Raw genomic sequence first — 17,317 nt, forward strand, 5'->3', positions numbered from 1 at the left:
GTATCAGTGAATCAATCAGAATGGAAGCTGGAAGGGACCTTGGAGGTCATCTAGTCCAGCCCCCTGCTCAAGCAGAAGAACCTATATCATTTCAATCAATCAATGAGGATAGAGCTAGAAGGGACCTTGTAGGTCATCTAGTCCAGCCCCCTGCTCAAGCAGGAGAACCTGTACCATTTCAATCAATCAATCAACGGTATCAGTGAATCAATCAGAATGGAAGCTGGAAGGGACCTTGGAGGTCATCTAGTCCAGCCCCCTGCTCAAGCAGAAGAACCTATATCATTTCAATCAATCAATGAGGATAGAGCTAGAAGGGACCTTGTAGGTCATCTAGTCCAGCCCCCTGCTCAAGCAGGAGAACCTGTACCATTTCAATCAATCAATCAACGGTATCAGTGAATCAATCAGAATAGAAGCTGGAAGGGACCTTGGAGGTCTTCTAGTCCAGCCCCCTGCTCAAGCAGGAGAACCTATATCATTTCAATCAATCAATCAATCAACGGTATCAGTGAATCAATCAGAATAGAAGCTGGAAGGGACCTTGGAGGTCATCTAGTCCAGCCCCCTGCTCAAGCAGAAGAACCTGTACCATTTCAATCAATCAATCAACGGTATCAGTGAATCAATCAGAATGGAAGCTGGAAGGGACCTTGGAGGTCATCTAGTCCAGCCCCCTGCTCAAGCAGAAGAACCTATATCATTTCAATCAATCAATGAGGATAGAGCTAGAAGGGACCTTGTAGGTCATCTAGTCCAGCCCCCTGCTCAAGCAGGAGAACCTGTACCATTTCAATCAATCAATCAACGGTATCAGTGAATCAATCAGAATAGAAGCTGGAAGGGACCTTGGAGGTCTTCTAGTCCAGCCCCCTGCTCGAGCAGGAGAGCGTAGACCATTTCAGACAATGAGGATTTCTTCCCCCCCCCCCCACACACACACCCCTCCACTCGGGAGGCTCCTGCCAGGTTTGGAGTGGATTTTACAGAAATTTTAGAGTGCTTCCCTTCTCTTCTCCACTCAGAAAAGGAGTGAACAAGATCCCCACCAAGATGGCGGCCTCCTTCTCCCTCCTCTCCTTTCTCTCCCCCCCCTCCCCTCTCTGAAATGCCCGGATGTGACAGCTCGGCGGCCATTTTGCTGCCTCTGCCGAAGCCAGCAGCTTCATTCGGGGAGCGCGAGCCTCGCAGCCGCCGCCGCCGCCACTGACCGCCCGCCACAGCCCGCGTCCTCCGAGATGTAAGTAGCGCCCGATGCAAGGCGTGCACCGGCGTGCAATGCTCCCCGGCTTGCATAAAGGCAGGTGCACTCAAGAGAGCTTGCATAAAGGCAGGTGCACACCATTATCTCCGCCGCCCACCTGCAATGGTGGTGGTGGTGGGGAGGGTAGGGAGGGTCGCGTGTTTTTTTGTTTTTTTGCTTCCCTAAATGGGGGAAGGGTAGTTGCAAGGAGGTGGACGGCGTGCACGGCTCCCCGACTTGCATTGGACCGGGTGCATAGGCGAGCGGCTCTCCCACGCATTTTTCTGTTTTTGGCCTGGGGGGGGGGCTTTTGGTGAAGGGCGTGAATGAGGAGGGGGCTAGCGAGAGATCAATACGTAAAGCAACCTCGCTGCCCCCCCTTTTTTTGATGCAATTGGATGCCTCCTCCTTGATCTCTTGTTTCTCCCCCTCCGTCCAATAGTCCAAGGGTGATGAAAAAAGGAGGGGTTCAGATCTAAAGGGGGGGTATGCTGCGTTCATGCATCCCATCCCCAAAGAAAAAAAACACGGTGGGACATGGCTTTAAGCTCTCTCTCTTCCTCCCCCCCACCGGATCGCCGTCGCAAGAACCAGGGGCGCCCCCAATGAATAAACAGCTGCCCCCCCTAAAATGGAGGGTCCTTTTAAACATTCCCCCTCCCCCCAAAATCTTGAAAACCGGGGAGATGACCCTTTCCAACGCCCCCCTCCCACCCTCCTGGGGTGAAGGGAAAAAAACACCCTATAGGTAATATTGCACTTTAATATATATATATATATATATATATATATATATATATATATATATATATATATATATATATATATATATATATATATATATATATATATATATATATATATATATATATATATATATATATATATATATATATATATTCCTTCCCAGGAATAAATGAGGTCATCTTGCACGCTCCGTCTTTTCTTTTGCAAACGTGCAAAAAGAGGCGGGGGCTAGAAAGGGGAGGGGGGGGAAGGCGATGCTGCCTTTTGAATGCAAAATGCTATTATTATTTTTTTGCATTTAAGGTTTTTAGAGGGTTCCCCACCACCACCACCACCACCCCGCCGCCTTTGATCTAGGGTGGAGATCAAGGCGTGCAATTTAATTGCACTCCTCCCGTTGTAATTCACACATCCGTACGTGTGCATGCCTGCATGCATCTATATATGGAGGGTCGTCTGGCTCTCATTTGTGCAAATTAACCGGGGGGGGGGCGGGTCATCGGCACCTGCCGAGCAAACAGCCCCCCCCAAAAAGGGTGGAGAGGATCAAAAGCAGGAAAAAAAGCAGTATTTACGCCTATTTTGCATACAGGTGGAAAGTGGGGGGGGCTGTAAAAATGCCTTTTCTTCCCCCCCTGGGAATGGCAAATGGTGAAAATTTGGGGGGGCGGGTGTATACATTTGCAATAACACCTCTATTTCTAGTGGCCAGGAGTGAACAAAAGGTCTGATGTGAAAGGATGGGGCACCAAGAGGTGATTTTATTATTGTTGTTGTTATTATTATTGGGTGGTGCCTCTAAGACAGTCGCAGCCTCCCTTCTCCCCTTTTGGAGTATTTTTAGATTTTGCAAACGGGCAGATGGAGGATGCTAAAAATATCAAAAAAAAACCTCCCTTTCCTCCCTCCCCCCAGGGCTATGGTTTTCCACGCACCCTCGGTGGTCGATGCAGTTGTTTTGTTTGTTTATTTTCCAAAGTTTGGGGTAGGTGGGATGACAGCCATCCTGTTTTGGCTTCTCTATCCCCCCCTGGCTGGGTGGGATTGCTCCGTTAAGGATGCAAAAAAAAAAAAAAAAGGAATTTGCAAAGGGATGAAAGTGCATTGGTGCGAGCGGTTGGGGAGTGGAAGATGGGTAGAAGGGTGATGCAGAAAAAATAATAATAGGTGTTTTGCCCCTGCCTAAAATGCAGGGAAAGGCAGAGTCCGGGGTGGGGAGGGGGAACGACATTTTATGGGGCTTGCTATTCAGCTGGGAATGACGGTTTTTAACATCTGGATGGCACCGAATTGGCGATTGGAAAGGAAGTGAGAAAGCAGAGAAGCCATATTTTATTGGTGCTCCAAAACCTTGGCCATTTTAAGATGGGTGGACTGGCTGGGGAATTCTGGGAATTGAAGTCCACCCGTCTTAAAAGTAGCCCTGATTGAAAATTGCATGCTTGGCAGGCGGAATAAATAGGAATGCTCCTTCTAAGTTTGTAAAGATGCTCCTGGGATCGTGCAGAGCGCCACCGAAGTCTGGTGGGGAAAAAAATAAAGCCACAGACCTCTTGGGAAATAATATGTAGGAAATGGCTATTCCGCCATTGCGATCCGGGAATGCACATAGGGAACGGAAGCATCGCCGTTTGAATAGAAGGTTAAAAAAAAAAAGCCAAAATCTGACAATATTCGTGATTATCAGATGGGATTTAAGGGCCTCGTATCTCTTTTAACGTGTTGCGATAAGCTGGTTTTTTTATCATTATTATTATTTTCTAACAAGGGGATTGAGTGGAAAGACTGCATAGAATAAACACCAGCGGCTTCCTGCAGCTGCTGAATCATCATGGGCAAAAAAATAAAATAAATAAAAAATAAATCGGAAATATTCCGTTCGTTCTTCCTCGCAATCGTATCGCAACTCCCCCTCCCCCTTTTTTTTAAAGGCCACTTTTATTCATTTTAATTCATTGAGCTGCCTGCCCGTCTCGCCACGTCAGGAAAGGAAAGTCCATGCCCTAATTTCGTTTTTTTCCCCGTTTCAAATTCTTTTTCCATTCCTTTCTGTAATAATCCCAGTTCTTTTCCTTGCAAAGAGTGGTTTTTATTAGCAATTCCCCCCCCAAAAAAAAAAAATCCTGGGACCTTTATTTGCACCTTCCTTCCGTGCTTTGCTCCGTGTGATCCATATTTCCATCCTTAGGAAGATCCGGCACCTTCAAATGGCAAAGCTGTGATTTGAGACAGGGAGGTTTATAAATAATCGCAAAACCTTGAATTGGAAGGAAGTTGTGATCTAACAGGCGGTTGAGGTTAGAAAGCTTAATCAAAAAACCCCCAGAAAACCCTCGTTTTCCAATCCTTCTTTCCTTCCTCTCTTTAAAAAAAAACAAACAAACATCCTATACCAGCTGGGAGAAAGCTACAATAATGTAATTTTTTTCCCCTCTCTCTCCCCCACTTTCGTCGGTGGGATTCGAATTCGCAGTCTCCCGTGGGTGGATCTGATTTAAATCTGGGCCGACAGCCGGATCTGCAGAGGGCACAGAGTGGCTGACAGCTTGAACAAAGCCTCTTGTTACAGAGCGCTAAGCCAGTTGAACTGCAGCCTGGGGATTCTTCTCCATTGTTTCTGCTTTTGCAGACAATGAGTTGCATTCTTGGTGGGCTGTGTCATACTCACAATGGTTCGGCCTTATATATAGAATAACCGCTGGATCAGTGTGACTCAACCTCAGTGAGTTTAAGACGGGTGGACTTCAACTCCCAGAATTCTCTAGCCAGCGGGCTGGGGAATTCTGGGAGTTGAAGTCCACCTGTTTTAAACTCAGGTTGAGAAAATGCAAAAAATGAATTGCTTCTTAATCCGGCTTGGTTTGCTCGCCTCTTAAGACTCAGCCACTCACCTTGGAGACTCTGAGGTAACTTTGAGTCTTTTCTCTCTTCTTGGTCTCCTTTCTTTCTGTTTATCTCCCACTAATAATAAAAATCCAGATTTATTATTATTATTATTATTGCTTGCTTACCACCCTTGAATGTGTGCGTTGCTTTCTCTGCAGTTGTGTTCATTGTTAAGTGGGCAATTGGTGTTGTGGCTGTCTCCATACAACAAGCCGATATCTGAATTTATTTTTATTTATTTATTTATGTGTGTGTGTGTGTGTGGATAGATAGGTAGATAGATGATAGATAAATAGATAGATAGATAGATAGATAGATAGATAGATAGATAGATAGATAGATAGATAGATAATTGGTGCTGTGTCTGTCTCCATACAACAAGCCGATATCTGAATTTATTTTTATTTATTTGTGTGTGTGTGTGTGTGTGGATAGATAGGTAGATAGATATATGATAGATAGATAGATAGATAGATGATAGATAGATAGATAGATAGATAGATAGATAGATAGATAGATAGATAGATAGATAATTGGTGCTGTGTCTGTCTCCATACAACAAGCCGATATCTGAATTTATTTTTATTTATTTGTGTGTGTGTGTGTGTGTGTGTGTGTGTGTATGGATAGATAGGTAGATAGATATATGATAGATAGATAGATAGATAATAGATAGATCGATAGATGATAGATAGATAGATAGATAGATAGATAGATAGATAGATAGATAGATAGATAGATAGATAATTGGTGCTGTATCTGTCTCCATACAACAAGCCGATATCTGAATTTATTTTTATTTATGTGTGTGTGTGTGTGGATAGATAGGTAGATAGATATATGATAGATAGATAGATAGATAGATAGATAGATAGATAGATAGATAGAGACAGATAGATAGAGATAGATTGATATAGAGATATAGACCGACACAGAGAGAGAGAGAGAGATCTACATTTATATAGATCATTTTTTTTCCCCTTAGGAAATATTTTTTGGTACCCATGCCTGCTCTGGAAATATTTATGAATGAATATTTGCTACCCTGAATTACGGTAACGCTTTTACAGGGTCATAAAAAGAGAGCTTGTTTATTTGTTTGTTTTTATCCCGCTTTATTATTATTTTTTTACAAATAACGCCAGGCAGGAGATATATGTCTAATATTTTCTTGGCAAATGGACGGCTCTGTTCGAAGCCCAGCTTGTTATTGGCGAGTCTGCTTCTTTTTAAAATGTGGATTTTAACACGTTTAAAGCTTTTGCTTCCTGTTTTTGGGATTTGAGTGGCTGGGATATTTTTTTTATATTTTTTGCATGCCCATCGGAGCCACAGCAAGCAGCAGTAAATAGATTTGTATCCTAATATATATTTAGCCCTCAGATCATCAATAAAATTAGGAATGACTGTAAATAGCCAGCCAGTTCTTGAATATAAATGAGAGATTTCTGGCTGTTCAATGCAGAGCCCCCTATCTGTATAAAGGTATAGATTTATTTGATAGTGGTTTCCTAACGTGGTTACTTCTGGCAATTTCATTCCACAGCCTGGGGGAAAAGCTGGTTTATTTGACTACGGAAGGATGGTGCTTCAAATGCATTGAACTAAACCAGTGGGCGCTCCATCCTTGGGAGTTTTTAAGAAAAGGCTAGATAGTCATCTGAAATGGTATAGGTTCTCCTGATTGAGTGGGGGGCTAGACTAGAAGACCTCCAAGGTCCCTTCCAGCTTCTATTCTATTCTATTCCTATCCCTATTCCACTCTATTTCTATTTTCTATTCTATTCCATTCCATTCCACTCTATTCTGCTCTATTTCTATATTCTATTCTATTCTATTTGTAATTCTATTCTGTTGCATTCTATTTATTCTATTCTATTTGTTATTCTATTCTATTCTATTCTATTCTATTCTATTCTGCTCTATTTTTATATTCTATTCTATTTGTAATTCTATTCTGTTGTGTTCTATTTATTCTATTTGTTATTCTATTCCATTCCATTCTGCTCTATTCTGGTCTATATCTATATTCTATTCTATTCTATTTGTAATTCTATTCTGTTGTGTTCTATTTATTCTATTCTATTTGTTATTCTATTCTATTCTATTCCATTCCATTCTGCTCTATTTCTATATTCTATTTTATTCTATTTGTAATTCTATTCTGTTGTGTTCTATTTATTCTATTCAATTCTATTTGTTATTCTATTCCATTCTATTCCACTCCACTCCACCCCATCTTATCCCATCCCATCCCATCCCATCCCATCCTCTGTTTGCATGGTGAGGACTAGTAACCTGGGCAGTTTTTACAAAAGAGGAGAGAGCTTTGCAAGCGGCCGGGGTTTAAATGCTTAAACTCCGCATTGCTTTGGGCTTCCTAGCAAGCCCTTGGTAGCATCTGGAAGGGTTGGTCCGGATGGTGTTGCTTATTGGGGGGGGCGATGTGCATGTGAGTCTCGGGATCAGAGCTGTCGGCGATGTCACGGTGGGGACCTCGTGCTCCAATCCTGCTCTGAGCATCCTTAGTCATCCTTGAACAGAAGCATTGAAATCCTGCCGCGTTCCCAGAAGTGGCGACTGAGTCATCCTGTTGGTTGCAGGAAGGTTGACAGCAAACTCAGCCTGGAGGGGATCCGGATCCATCTGGGGAGTGGGGGGGAGGTGGCTGGAGGAAGGCAGATCATGCCCTTTTTTTGTAAATTATTGGGGTGGGTGGGGAAAAACCCCTGCCAGCTTTTGTCCTCCTGAAAATAATAATAGAATGGAATGGAATGGGAATAGGAATAGGAATAGGATAGAAAAGGAACAGAATAAAAAAGGAATAGAATAGAATAAAATAGAAGAATAGAATAGAATAGAATAGAATAGAATAGAATAGAATAGAATAGAATAGAATAGAATAGAATAGAATAGAATAGAATAGAACAGAACCTTGGAGGTCTTCTAGTCCAGCCCCCTGCTCAAACAAGAGAACCTACACCATCTCAGACAATTCATTTTGGGGAGAAACCCCTAAAGTTGCTGTGTGAAGAGTTGGTACATTTCCAACATCTCTCTCCCTGTCTTTGTTATTGTTGTTGTTATTATCATTATTATCATTATCATTGATCATCTCACAGTCAGCCAGATGTTCAGACTGGATTTGGCATTTCTGTCTACCTATCGAGTCCTTCCCAAGGACCTGGGATAGGCAGATGTGGATGTTTGATGGTATTACAGATCTCGTCACAGGATGGAAGCTGTTCCTAGTAAGGCCGCCTCTTGCAATTGACTGATGGAGAATTTGTCAATGCCGATGATGGTGTCCAAGTGGTGCCCAAGGCCCTATGACTATTGGTACCACCCTTGCTTGCCTTTGCCACAGTCTTTCTATTATTATTATTATTATTATTATTATTATTATTATTATTATTATTATTATTATTATTATTAATGAAGTTGCTTGGATGAGCAGCGAGACATCTCAGATTAACAAATGGTCCAGTTGGCATAACTCCCAACATTTTAGTTATTTTTGGCCTGGATGATTGAGTCTGTTTGGCAAATATTTCTGAAAATAAAGGATTTCTGAGCTGCCATTTGGATCTGCTAGAAAGAATTCAGCTTCGGTGCTAAAAACCCGGCTTCCTTTTATGAAATGGGAGCAAAATTCGACAAGTCTGAATGTAACCTATTATCTATCCAATACAGGTAGTCCTTGACGTACGACAATAAATAAGCCCAAAATTTCTGTTGTCAAGCGAGGCTTTTGTTAAGTGAGTTTCACCCCATTTTTACGACCTTTCTTGCCGCTGCCGTTAAGCGGATCACTGCAGTTTTGTTAAGGGAGTGACACTGTTGTTAAGTGAGCCTGGCTTCCTCCCCCCCCTTGACTTTGCTTTCAGAAGGTCGTAAAAGGGGATCAGGGCACGCTGCGACCGTCATAAGTGTGAAACAAGGTCACGTCATTTTTTTCACTGCCGTTGTAACTTTGAACGGTCACTAAAGTCCCCAAGTCATCAAAGGGTCATAGTTCTCTCACGCTGGCTGAGGAATTCTGGGAGTTGAAGTCCCCAAGTCATCAAAGGGTCACTGTTCCCTCACGCTGGCTGAGGAATTCTGGGAGTTGAAGTCCACAAGTCATCAAAGGGTCATAGTTCCCTCACGCTGGCTGAGGAATTCTGGGAGTTGAAGTCCCCAAGTCATCAAAGGGCCATAGTTCCCTCACGCTGGCTGAGGAATTCTGGGAGTTGAAGTCCACGAGTCATCAAAGGGTCATAGTTCCCTCACGCTGGCTGAGGAATTCTGGGAGTTGAAGTCCCCGAGTCATCAAAGGGTCATAGTTCCCTCACGCTGGCTGAGGGATTCTGGGAGTTGAAGTCCACAAGTCATCAAAGGGTCATAGTTCCCTCACGCTGGCTGAGGAATTCTGGGAGTTGAAGTCCCCAAGTCATCAAAGGGTCACCGTTCCCTCACGCTGGCTGAGGAATTCTGGGAGTTGAAGTCCACAAGTCATCAAAGGGTCACAGTTCCCTCACGCTGGCTGAGGAATTCTGGGAGTTGAAGTCCCCAAGTCATCAAAGGGCCATAGTTCCCTCACGCTGGCTGAGGAATTCTGGGAGTTGAAGTCCCCGAGTCATCAAAGGGTCATAGTTCCCTCACGCTGGCTGAGGAATTCTGGGAGTTGAAGTCCCCGAGTCATCAAAGGGTCATAGTTCCCTCACGCTGGCTGAGGGATTCTGGGAGTTGAAGTCCACGAGTCATCAAAGGGTCATAGTTCCCTCACGCTGGCTGAGGGATTCTGGGAGTTGAAGTCCACGAGTCATCAAAGGGTCATAGTTCCCTCACGCTGGCTGAGGAATTCTGGGAGTCCACAAGTCGTCAAAGGATCATAGTTCCCTCACGCTGGCTGAGGAATTCTGGGAGTTGAAGTCCACAAGTCATCAAAGGGTCATAGTTCCCTCACGCTGGCTGAGGAATTCTGGGAGTTGAAGTCCCCAAGTCATCAAAGGGCCATAGTTCCCTCACGCTGGCTGAGGAATTCTGGGAGTTGAAGTCCCCGAGTCATCAAAGGGTCATAGTTCCCTCACGCTGGCTGAGGAATTCTGGGAGTTGAAGTCCCCGAGTCATCAAAGGGTCATAGTTCCCTCACGCTGGCTGAGGGATTCTGGGAGTTGAAGTCCCCAAGTCATCAAAGGGTCATAGTTCCCTCACGCTGGCTGAGGGATTCTGGGAGTTGAAGTCCACGAGTCATCAAAGGGTCATAGTTCCCTCACGCTGGCTGAGGAATTCTGGGAGTCCACAAGTCATCAAAGGATCATAGTTCCCTCACGCTGGCTGAGGAATTCTGGGAGTTGAAGTCCACAAGTCATCAAAGGGCCAAGTTTGAAGACTCCTGTTCCACACTCTGATTCCAAGCCCTTGGGGCATCTTGTCACCTAACGAAGATATTTCCAATTTTCTTTTGATCATGTAGAGACGGCTACTACAACTGCACTACTACTTTACTATTAATCTCGGTTTGTTAATCCCTTTCCAGGGATTAAGTCTAAAGCTCTTTTTCTTAACGCCATCCCTCTAATTACACAGCTATTCCCGCTCCTGTCTGAACGGGGCCCTTTTATACAGCTGAAACTCTCAAAGGCAAGCTAGGCCTATATATTTTAAGGAAGCACTTCCAAAACGAGAAGAAATTTCACATTACGCCTTTAAAATCACTAGCACAAAAGGGGGGGGCGGTTTGAGGGGAGGGTGGGAGAAAGCTGGGGAATTCTGGGACTTGAAATCCACTCATTCTCGGAGTCAAAGTCCATCCATCTTAAAGCAGGCATCCATCTTAAAGCAGGCTGGCTGGGGAATTCTGGGAGTCGAAGTCCACTCATCTTAAAGCAGGCTGGCTGGGGAATTCTTGGAGTCGAAGTCCGCCCATCTTAAAGCAGGTTGGCTGGGGAATTCTGGGTGTCAAAGGCCATGTATCTTTAAAGAACAATGGCTGGGGAATTCTGGGAGTTGACATCTACCCGTCTTAAAGCATAATGTCTGGGCAGTTCTGGGAATTGTAGCCCACCCATCTTAAAGCAGGCTGTCTAGGGAATTCTGGGTGTCAAAGGCCATGTATCTTAAAGTATGATGGCCGGGGAATTCTGGGAGTTGACATCTACCCGTCTTAAAGCATAATGTCTGGGCAGTTCTGGGAATTGTAGCCCACCCATCTTAAAGCAGGCTGTCTAGGGACTTCTGGAAGTTGAAGTCCACTCATCTAGCCCCAAATTCGGGGTTCGATCGGGGATTTGAACCAGCCCTCCCTGTTCCCATTCACAAGAAGGGCTTCAAAGACTTTCTTAGGCCTGCACCTCTTCTTCCCAAACTCGCCGATGCCTAGATGGGTGGCCTTCGCCTCCCAGAATCCTCAGCAGTGACCAGCTGGCTGGGGGATTCTGGGACCTTAAGAACAAGGCTTAGTTAGATAGGTAATTCTTGCCTATGAATTTTTTGTTGAGGTCGGATTAGCGAGAAACGGTTGCAACGAATGGATCCCAACCCAGGTGGGTTTCTTCAGATTCAGGTGGGGTTCTTTGCATCTGTAGGGAAGGGGTCTTGCAAAACCCACAGCACCCCCCTCTTTGTTTTTAAGCTGCCCCGTGTGTGTGTGTCTCTGTGTGTGTGTGGTGTGTGAGAAAAAAAAATCACACCCTCGTCTTCTTTCAGGTCGGCTAATCCTGCTGTACCACCCGCGGCTGCCGGAGGAGAGGCCGGGGGTCCTCCCGCCCCACCGCCCAACCTCACCAGCAACCGGAGGCTCCAGCAAACCCAGGCTCAAGTGGATGAGGTGAGGATTCTGGGACCTGAAGTCCCTGATAGGGGAGGGGAACATGGCTCCCGAGGTGTGTGTGGGGGGTTGGACATCTTGTGCCCCTCTTTGCGAGGGGTGCCGAAAGCGCACGGTCCTGAGAAGGCACACACCCCAAACCGGTAATAAAATGTATTTATTTTGATTTTTGATTTTTTATTCAAGATATGTGCCTCCTGTCCCGCTCACAAACGGCTACGTTTCTCTGTGTTCATTTATATCCCGCCTTTATTACTGTTTTGTAGACAACTCAAGATGGAGGACGGATAATTCTCTAAAGCCTAAATCCTATCTAAATCAAATATTTAGTTTCATTCTTATTTGGTCTGCAACGACAGCCCTGCGAGGTGGGTTGGTTAGAGATAGAGGGACCGGCCTGTGGTCGCCCAGCTGGCCTTTCATGCCTAAGGCAGGACTAGAACTCGCCATCTCCTGGTGATTGGCTCAAAGTCCTCCAGTTGGCTTTCATGCCTAAGGCGGGACTAGAACTTGCCGTCTCCTGGTGATTGGCTCAGAGTCACCCAGGCGGCTTTTGTGCTAAGGCGGGACTAGAACTCACCATCTCCTGGTGATTGGCTCAGAGTCACCCAGACGGCTTTCATGCCTAAGGCAGGACTAGAACTCACCATCTCCTGGTGATTGGCTCAAAGTCACCCATTGGGTTTTCGTGCCTAAGGCGGGACTAGAACTCACCATCTCCCGGTGATTGGCTCGAAGTCACCCATTGGGCTTTCATGCCTAAGGCAGGAGTAGAACTCACCATCTCCTGGTGATTGGCTCAAAGTCACCCAGACGGCTTTCATGCCTAAAGCGGGACTAGAACTCACCGTCTCCTAGTGATTGGCTCAAAGTCACCCAGCTGACCTTTCCCGCCTAAGTCAGTAACCCAGGTTGTTACGCAAATCCGGCCTCCCCGTTGACTTTGCTTGTCAGACGGTCGCAAAAGCGGATCACGTGACCTTGGGAGGCAGCAACCGTCATAAGCATGAACCAGTCGCCAGGGGAATTTGAATTTTGATCATGCGACCGTGGGGGAAGGCTGCAAAGGTCGTAACTGTGAAAAAAACCGTCCTCTTTTTTCGGTGCCGTCGTAACTTTGAACGCTCACTAAATGGAACTGCTGTAAGTCGAGGACTTACCTGTCCTGCAACCGTTGGCAGAAGGTCTAAATAAGGTTTCAACCTGGCCCTCAGTGGTGCCGGGCGGTGGGCTCACACACTTCCAAATCTAATTGAGCCTGATTTAATTTCAGCTAAGACTGTACACGAAAAGCCCCACCCCACCCCCCACCCCAAAATTAAACAGCAATAATATAATAACTCCTCCATCTGGTAGGTAACCTTTTCCCCTCATATTGTCTCCTGGAAATTAAGTCCCACCTGCCAGTAAGCCAAAATTGGAATATTCAATCAGGATAGAGGTGAAAGGGACCTTGGAGGTCTTCTAGTCCAGCCCTCTGCTGAAGCGGGAGAACCTGTAACATCTCAGACAGGTGACTGTCCAGTCTCTTCTTAAAAACCTCCAGTGATGGAGCGCCCATGACCTCTGGAGGCAAGTTGTTCCACTGGTTAATTGTCCTCACTGTCAGGAAGTTTCTCCTTAGTTCCAGATTCTTGGAAGCCAGGTGACCACTGCGTGTCAATCTTCTCGAATTCTGTAGGGTCCTTGGTGCCCTCTCTGAGCTTGGCGGTTCCCTTGCAGACGTTTCAGGACCCGACTAGGGAACATCAGCAGGTCTAGAAAGGATTGGGGTTTGCAAGAGGGGAGGAGGAAGAGGAGGAGAATAAGAGGAGGAGATCTGTGGGGTCCTTTATGTTATAGATGACTTCTGGGTTTGTGCCTGTAGCGCATGGCCGCGGGAGAGCGGACCTCCGCTACCCATGGCTAGTTTCGCTCTGCCAGGGAGACCCTAGATGGGTCCAAAGTCACCCCAAAGAGGTGACCGTGAATGAGGGGGGCGACCTGCTAATCACGGTCGCTTCGTTTGACCCGGGGGAAGCCCTCTGACCCAACAGAAGAAAGGCTACTGTGAGATCAGGGTCTAGCCCAAGTTACTTGCAGCCGAAGTCCCAGAGCACGAACTCGAACATCGGTGAACAGCGTGCTTGGAATTGGTGAGAGTATTGATCTTCTTTGTTCTCTCTACTAATTGAATCCTGGAGAAAGATCCCCAAAGCAAGAAAAACCTCCAGAAGTGAAAGGAGGGGACTATGTCCCCATCCCCTTGTAGACGGAAGCGGCCAATTAATATTAAGGAGAAAAGAGAGATGCTAAACTTCAATTGAGAAATGTTTTTTAATGTTATTTACTCTTCCATTGTGTTTATCCCAGTTGGTAGTTCCTTGGTTGGGGCATTGCTTACCTCTTGGTCTCCTGTCAATCTCGGGGTTAACACTCCGCTCTTCTCTCGGCTTCGGCACCTGCTTCGTGGTTCTTGTGCTGCCTTCTGCTACGTCACTCACCTCCCCGGCGTCTCTCTCTTTCCCTCCAGGTCGTGGACATCATGCGAGTGAACGTAGATAAGGTCCTCGAGAGAGATCAGAAGCTTTCGGAGCTGGATGACCGTGCCGATGCCCTTCAAGCCGGAGCATCCCAATTCGAAACCAGCGCCGCCAAGCTTAAGCGCAAATACTGGTGGAAGAACCTAAAGGTAGGATGGGGGTGGGTGGGGAATGACGCTCCTCGCCCGCAAACCTCGTTCTCCGGTGAAGACCTCTGAGGTTAAAGAGATTGTAATAGGATCATAGATTCAGAGCTGGAAGGGGCCTTGGAGGTCATCTAGAACCCCCTGCTTGAGCAAGATCCCCTTACTCCATTTCAGACAAGTGGCTATCCAGTCTCTTCTTAAAAACCGCCAGTGATGGAACACCCACAACTTCTGACGGCAAGCTATTCCACTGGGTAATAGTCCTCATTGTTAAGAAGTTTCTCCTTAATGCCAGGTTCTTGGAAGCGACCACCAGATAAGACTATTCAATTAAATAAATGGAAGCCTGGACTTTTTGAGTTTAAAGGACCTTGCATCACTCCTCTAGGGAATAACAGAGTCGGAAGGGACCTTGTAGGTCTTCTAGTCCAACCCCCTGCTCAAACAAGAGACTCTAGACCAGGGGTAGGCCACCTTGGCTCTTTTGTGACTTGTGGACTTCAACTCCCAGAATTCCTCAGCCAGCGTGAAGTCCGCAAGTCATCAAAGGGCCATGTTTGAAGATCCCTGCTTGTAGACTTCAAGAATTCTGGGAGTTGAAGTCCACAAATCATAAAAGGGCCAAGTTTGAAGACCCCTGGATTCATTGTTCTCCCTGTTTGAGCTTCTCCCGGCAATGGATCAGACAGAAAATCCCCACTCGATTCTTTTAAAATTCAGTGCAAAAAAAGAAAGAAAAAAAGAAATCTTCTCAAAGCGATCAGAGAGAAATACGGGTGAAAAAAGGAACACCCGTGCAGAGAAGGTTTGGGGAAGAGATCCCAGGATTTGGCTGGATTTAAAAATGGGAAGAGGATGTTCGGTGGGGGGGAGGCACGCTGGCTTTTGGCAGGAATTCTGCTCTCCCTCCGTGATCTCTGCGATTACATGGATCTGTTTGATACCTAGTTTCCCAGGTGGTCCGTCGGGGCCTTCTGGTGATCATCTGCATAGAATCAGGTTTGGGAAGAGTGTGAACTTGATGAGGACCCCCCCCCCCTTGAAAGCAGGCCCAGCCAGAGGGTCCTGGTAATCTTCTAGATGTATGTAGCGATAGTCTTCTGGGTTCTCTAGCAGTCGATCTCAATTGGAGCGACTCGAAGCTGGCTGGACTACAACTCCCAGAATTCCCCAGCCAGCATATCAGTTTCCTACTTAATTGCCATGCCATCCAGCCCACCTTGAAACTCGTTTTCTTAATTTACCTTGTCCTGGTTTGTTGGTTTGTTTTTTCCCCCCTCACTTTTGCCGCCCTCAAGATATATTACGTCGACCGGATTCCCACCCTCTACTAAGAAAGTTACCCAATTGAAAAACAATGTGATGCTTGTTCTTGTCTTCTCCATGCTGAATTCCGGAGTAAACCCTTGCTGGCTGGGGAATTCTGGGAGTGGAAGAAAAGGTAGTTTTAGGACCCGAAAGGACTTAGGTCTGAAAAGTTCTAGGAGAGGTTTTGCTTTAGATGGGAAATTGTTCCCTTGTGGTGTCAATTGATGCAATGCAGACGTTGCCCTGTTTAGAATAGCAAAAGAGCTGGAAAGGGACTTTGGAGGTCTTCTAGTCCAGCCACCCCCCTCCCCTCCTGCTCAAGCAGAAGACCCTATGCCATCTCAGACAGTCTCTTTTTAAAAAAAACCTCCTGGGATGAACCGCCCACAATTTCCAGTGGCAAGCCGTTCCACTGGTTAATTGTCCTCCGCATTAGGACGTTTCTCCTTGATTCCAGCTTGCTTCTCTCTCTGATCAGATCCCAACCGATTTACGACCCTTCACACACCTGTCTGTCCTTCTTTCCCATGACAGATGATGATAATCCTGGGGGTGATATGCGCCATTATCTTGATCATCATCATTGGTGAGTGACCCTTTGCAAAAGACGGGGCAGACAGGGAGGCAGACAGGAAAAGGGCCTTGAACGTGGCTCGACAATTGAGCCCCATTTGGAATCCGGCTGCCGGGAGGTTGATCCGAATTATCACAACCCCCTTTGTGTCATCACTCCGTGTTGTGTGTGTGTGTTTTTTTTAAACCAATGCTTAAGGTCGCCAGCGATGGCAGACCGTATGGAGTTTGTTAAGAATTAGCTTTTTACTCTTAGTCCTCGACTCGCTTCAGCGACCATTCAAAAGTTTACAACGGCACTGGGGGTGTGTGTGTGAAAGCGACTTTACGCTTTTCACACTTAAGGACCCTTGCAGCATCTCCGGCGGAGGAGGAGGGGTGTGTGTGTCACGCGATCAAAATTCCGACGCTTGGCAACTGACTCTTATTTACGACGGTCGCCGTGTCCCGGGCGAGTCAGGTGGTCCCCTTTTTGCGACCGTCTGACCTACAAAGTCATGGGGGAACGCCGGATTCGCTGAACAACCCTATGACTGGGGGGGAAAAAAGGATGATTAAAAACGGGCCAGGCACAGGAACAACCCATTTTATGACCTAACGACTTGTTATTTTGGTCGTATGTCGAGGACTCCCTATAAAATGTCCCTTTTTTCTCTCCCCCCCCCCCATTTTTCTTCGGCAGTTTACTTCAGCACCTAGTGAAACTTCACCGAGACGTTTCCCCATCCAGGAACAGCGGCCGGGAGAGGCGCAAGGGGCCAAGTCTTCCAGCGCCAGCTTCCCCTCCATATACCCCCCTCGCCCCTCCCTCCCCTCCCCCGTGTGTGTGTGTGTGAGTGTGCGTTGCGTGTGGGTGTCTTGTAAATAGCCCGATTTGTTATTTATACCTATACATATATACATATATATATACATATATATATATACATAAGATATATATATATTATATTATATTATATTTTGTCTGTTTGTAGATTTCTATCTAGACTTTCTATGTGTCGCAGAATCTCACCCCTCCGGGTTTCGCCCCCCCCCCCCGCCGCCCCTTTCTCCGTGTTTTTTCAGCGTCTTTGATTTTTAA

The 17,317-nt window shown here is 46.2% G+C and overlaps 1 protein-coding gene across 1 annotated transcript; it reads left to right on the forward strand.

Annotated features, from left to right (window-relative positions):
* Positions 1-1,155: 1,155 nt before the first annotated feature.
* VAMP2 (vesicle associated membrane protein 2) lies at positions 1,156-17,268 on the forward strand. The gene is made up of 5 exons (XM_083378698.1): positions 1,156-1,240; positions 11,567-11,687; positions 14,200-14,358; positions 16,198-16,249; positions 16,919-17,268. Coding segments are annotated over exons 1-5 (351 nt in total). The 5' UTR covers positions 1,156-1,238; the 3' UTR covers positions 16,936-17,268.
* Positions 17,269-17,317: the final 49 nt, after the last annotated feature.

The sequence above is a fragment of the Vipera ursinii genome (genome assembly GCF_947247035.1).
Source record: "Vipera ursinii genome assembly, chromosome: Z".
NCBI lineage: Eukaryota > Metazoa > Chordata > Lepidosauria > Squamata > Viperidae > Vipera > Vipera ursinii.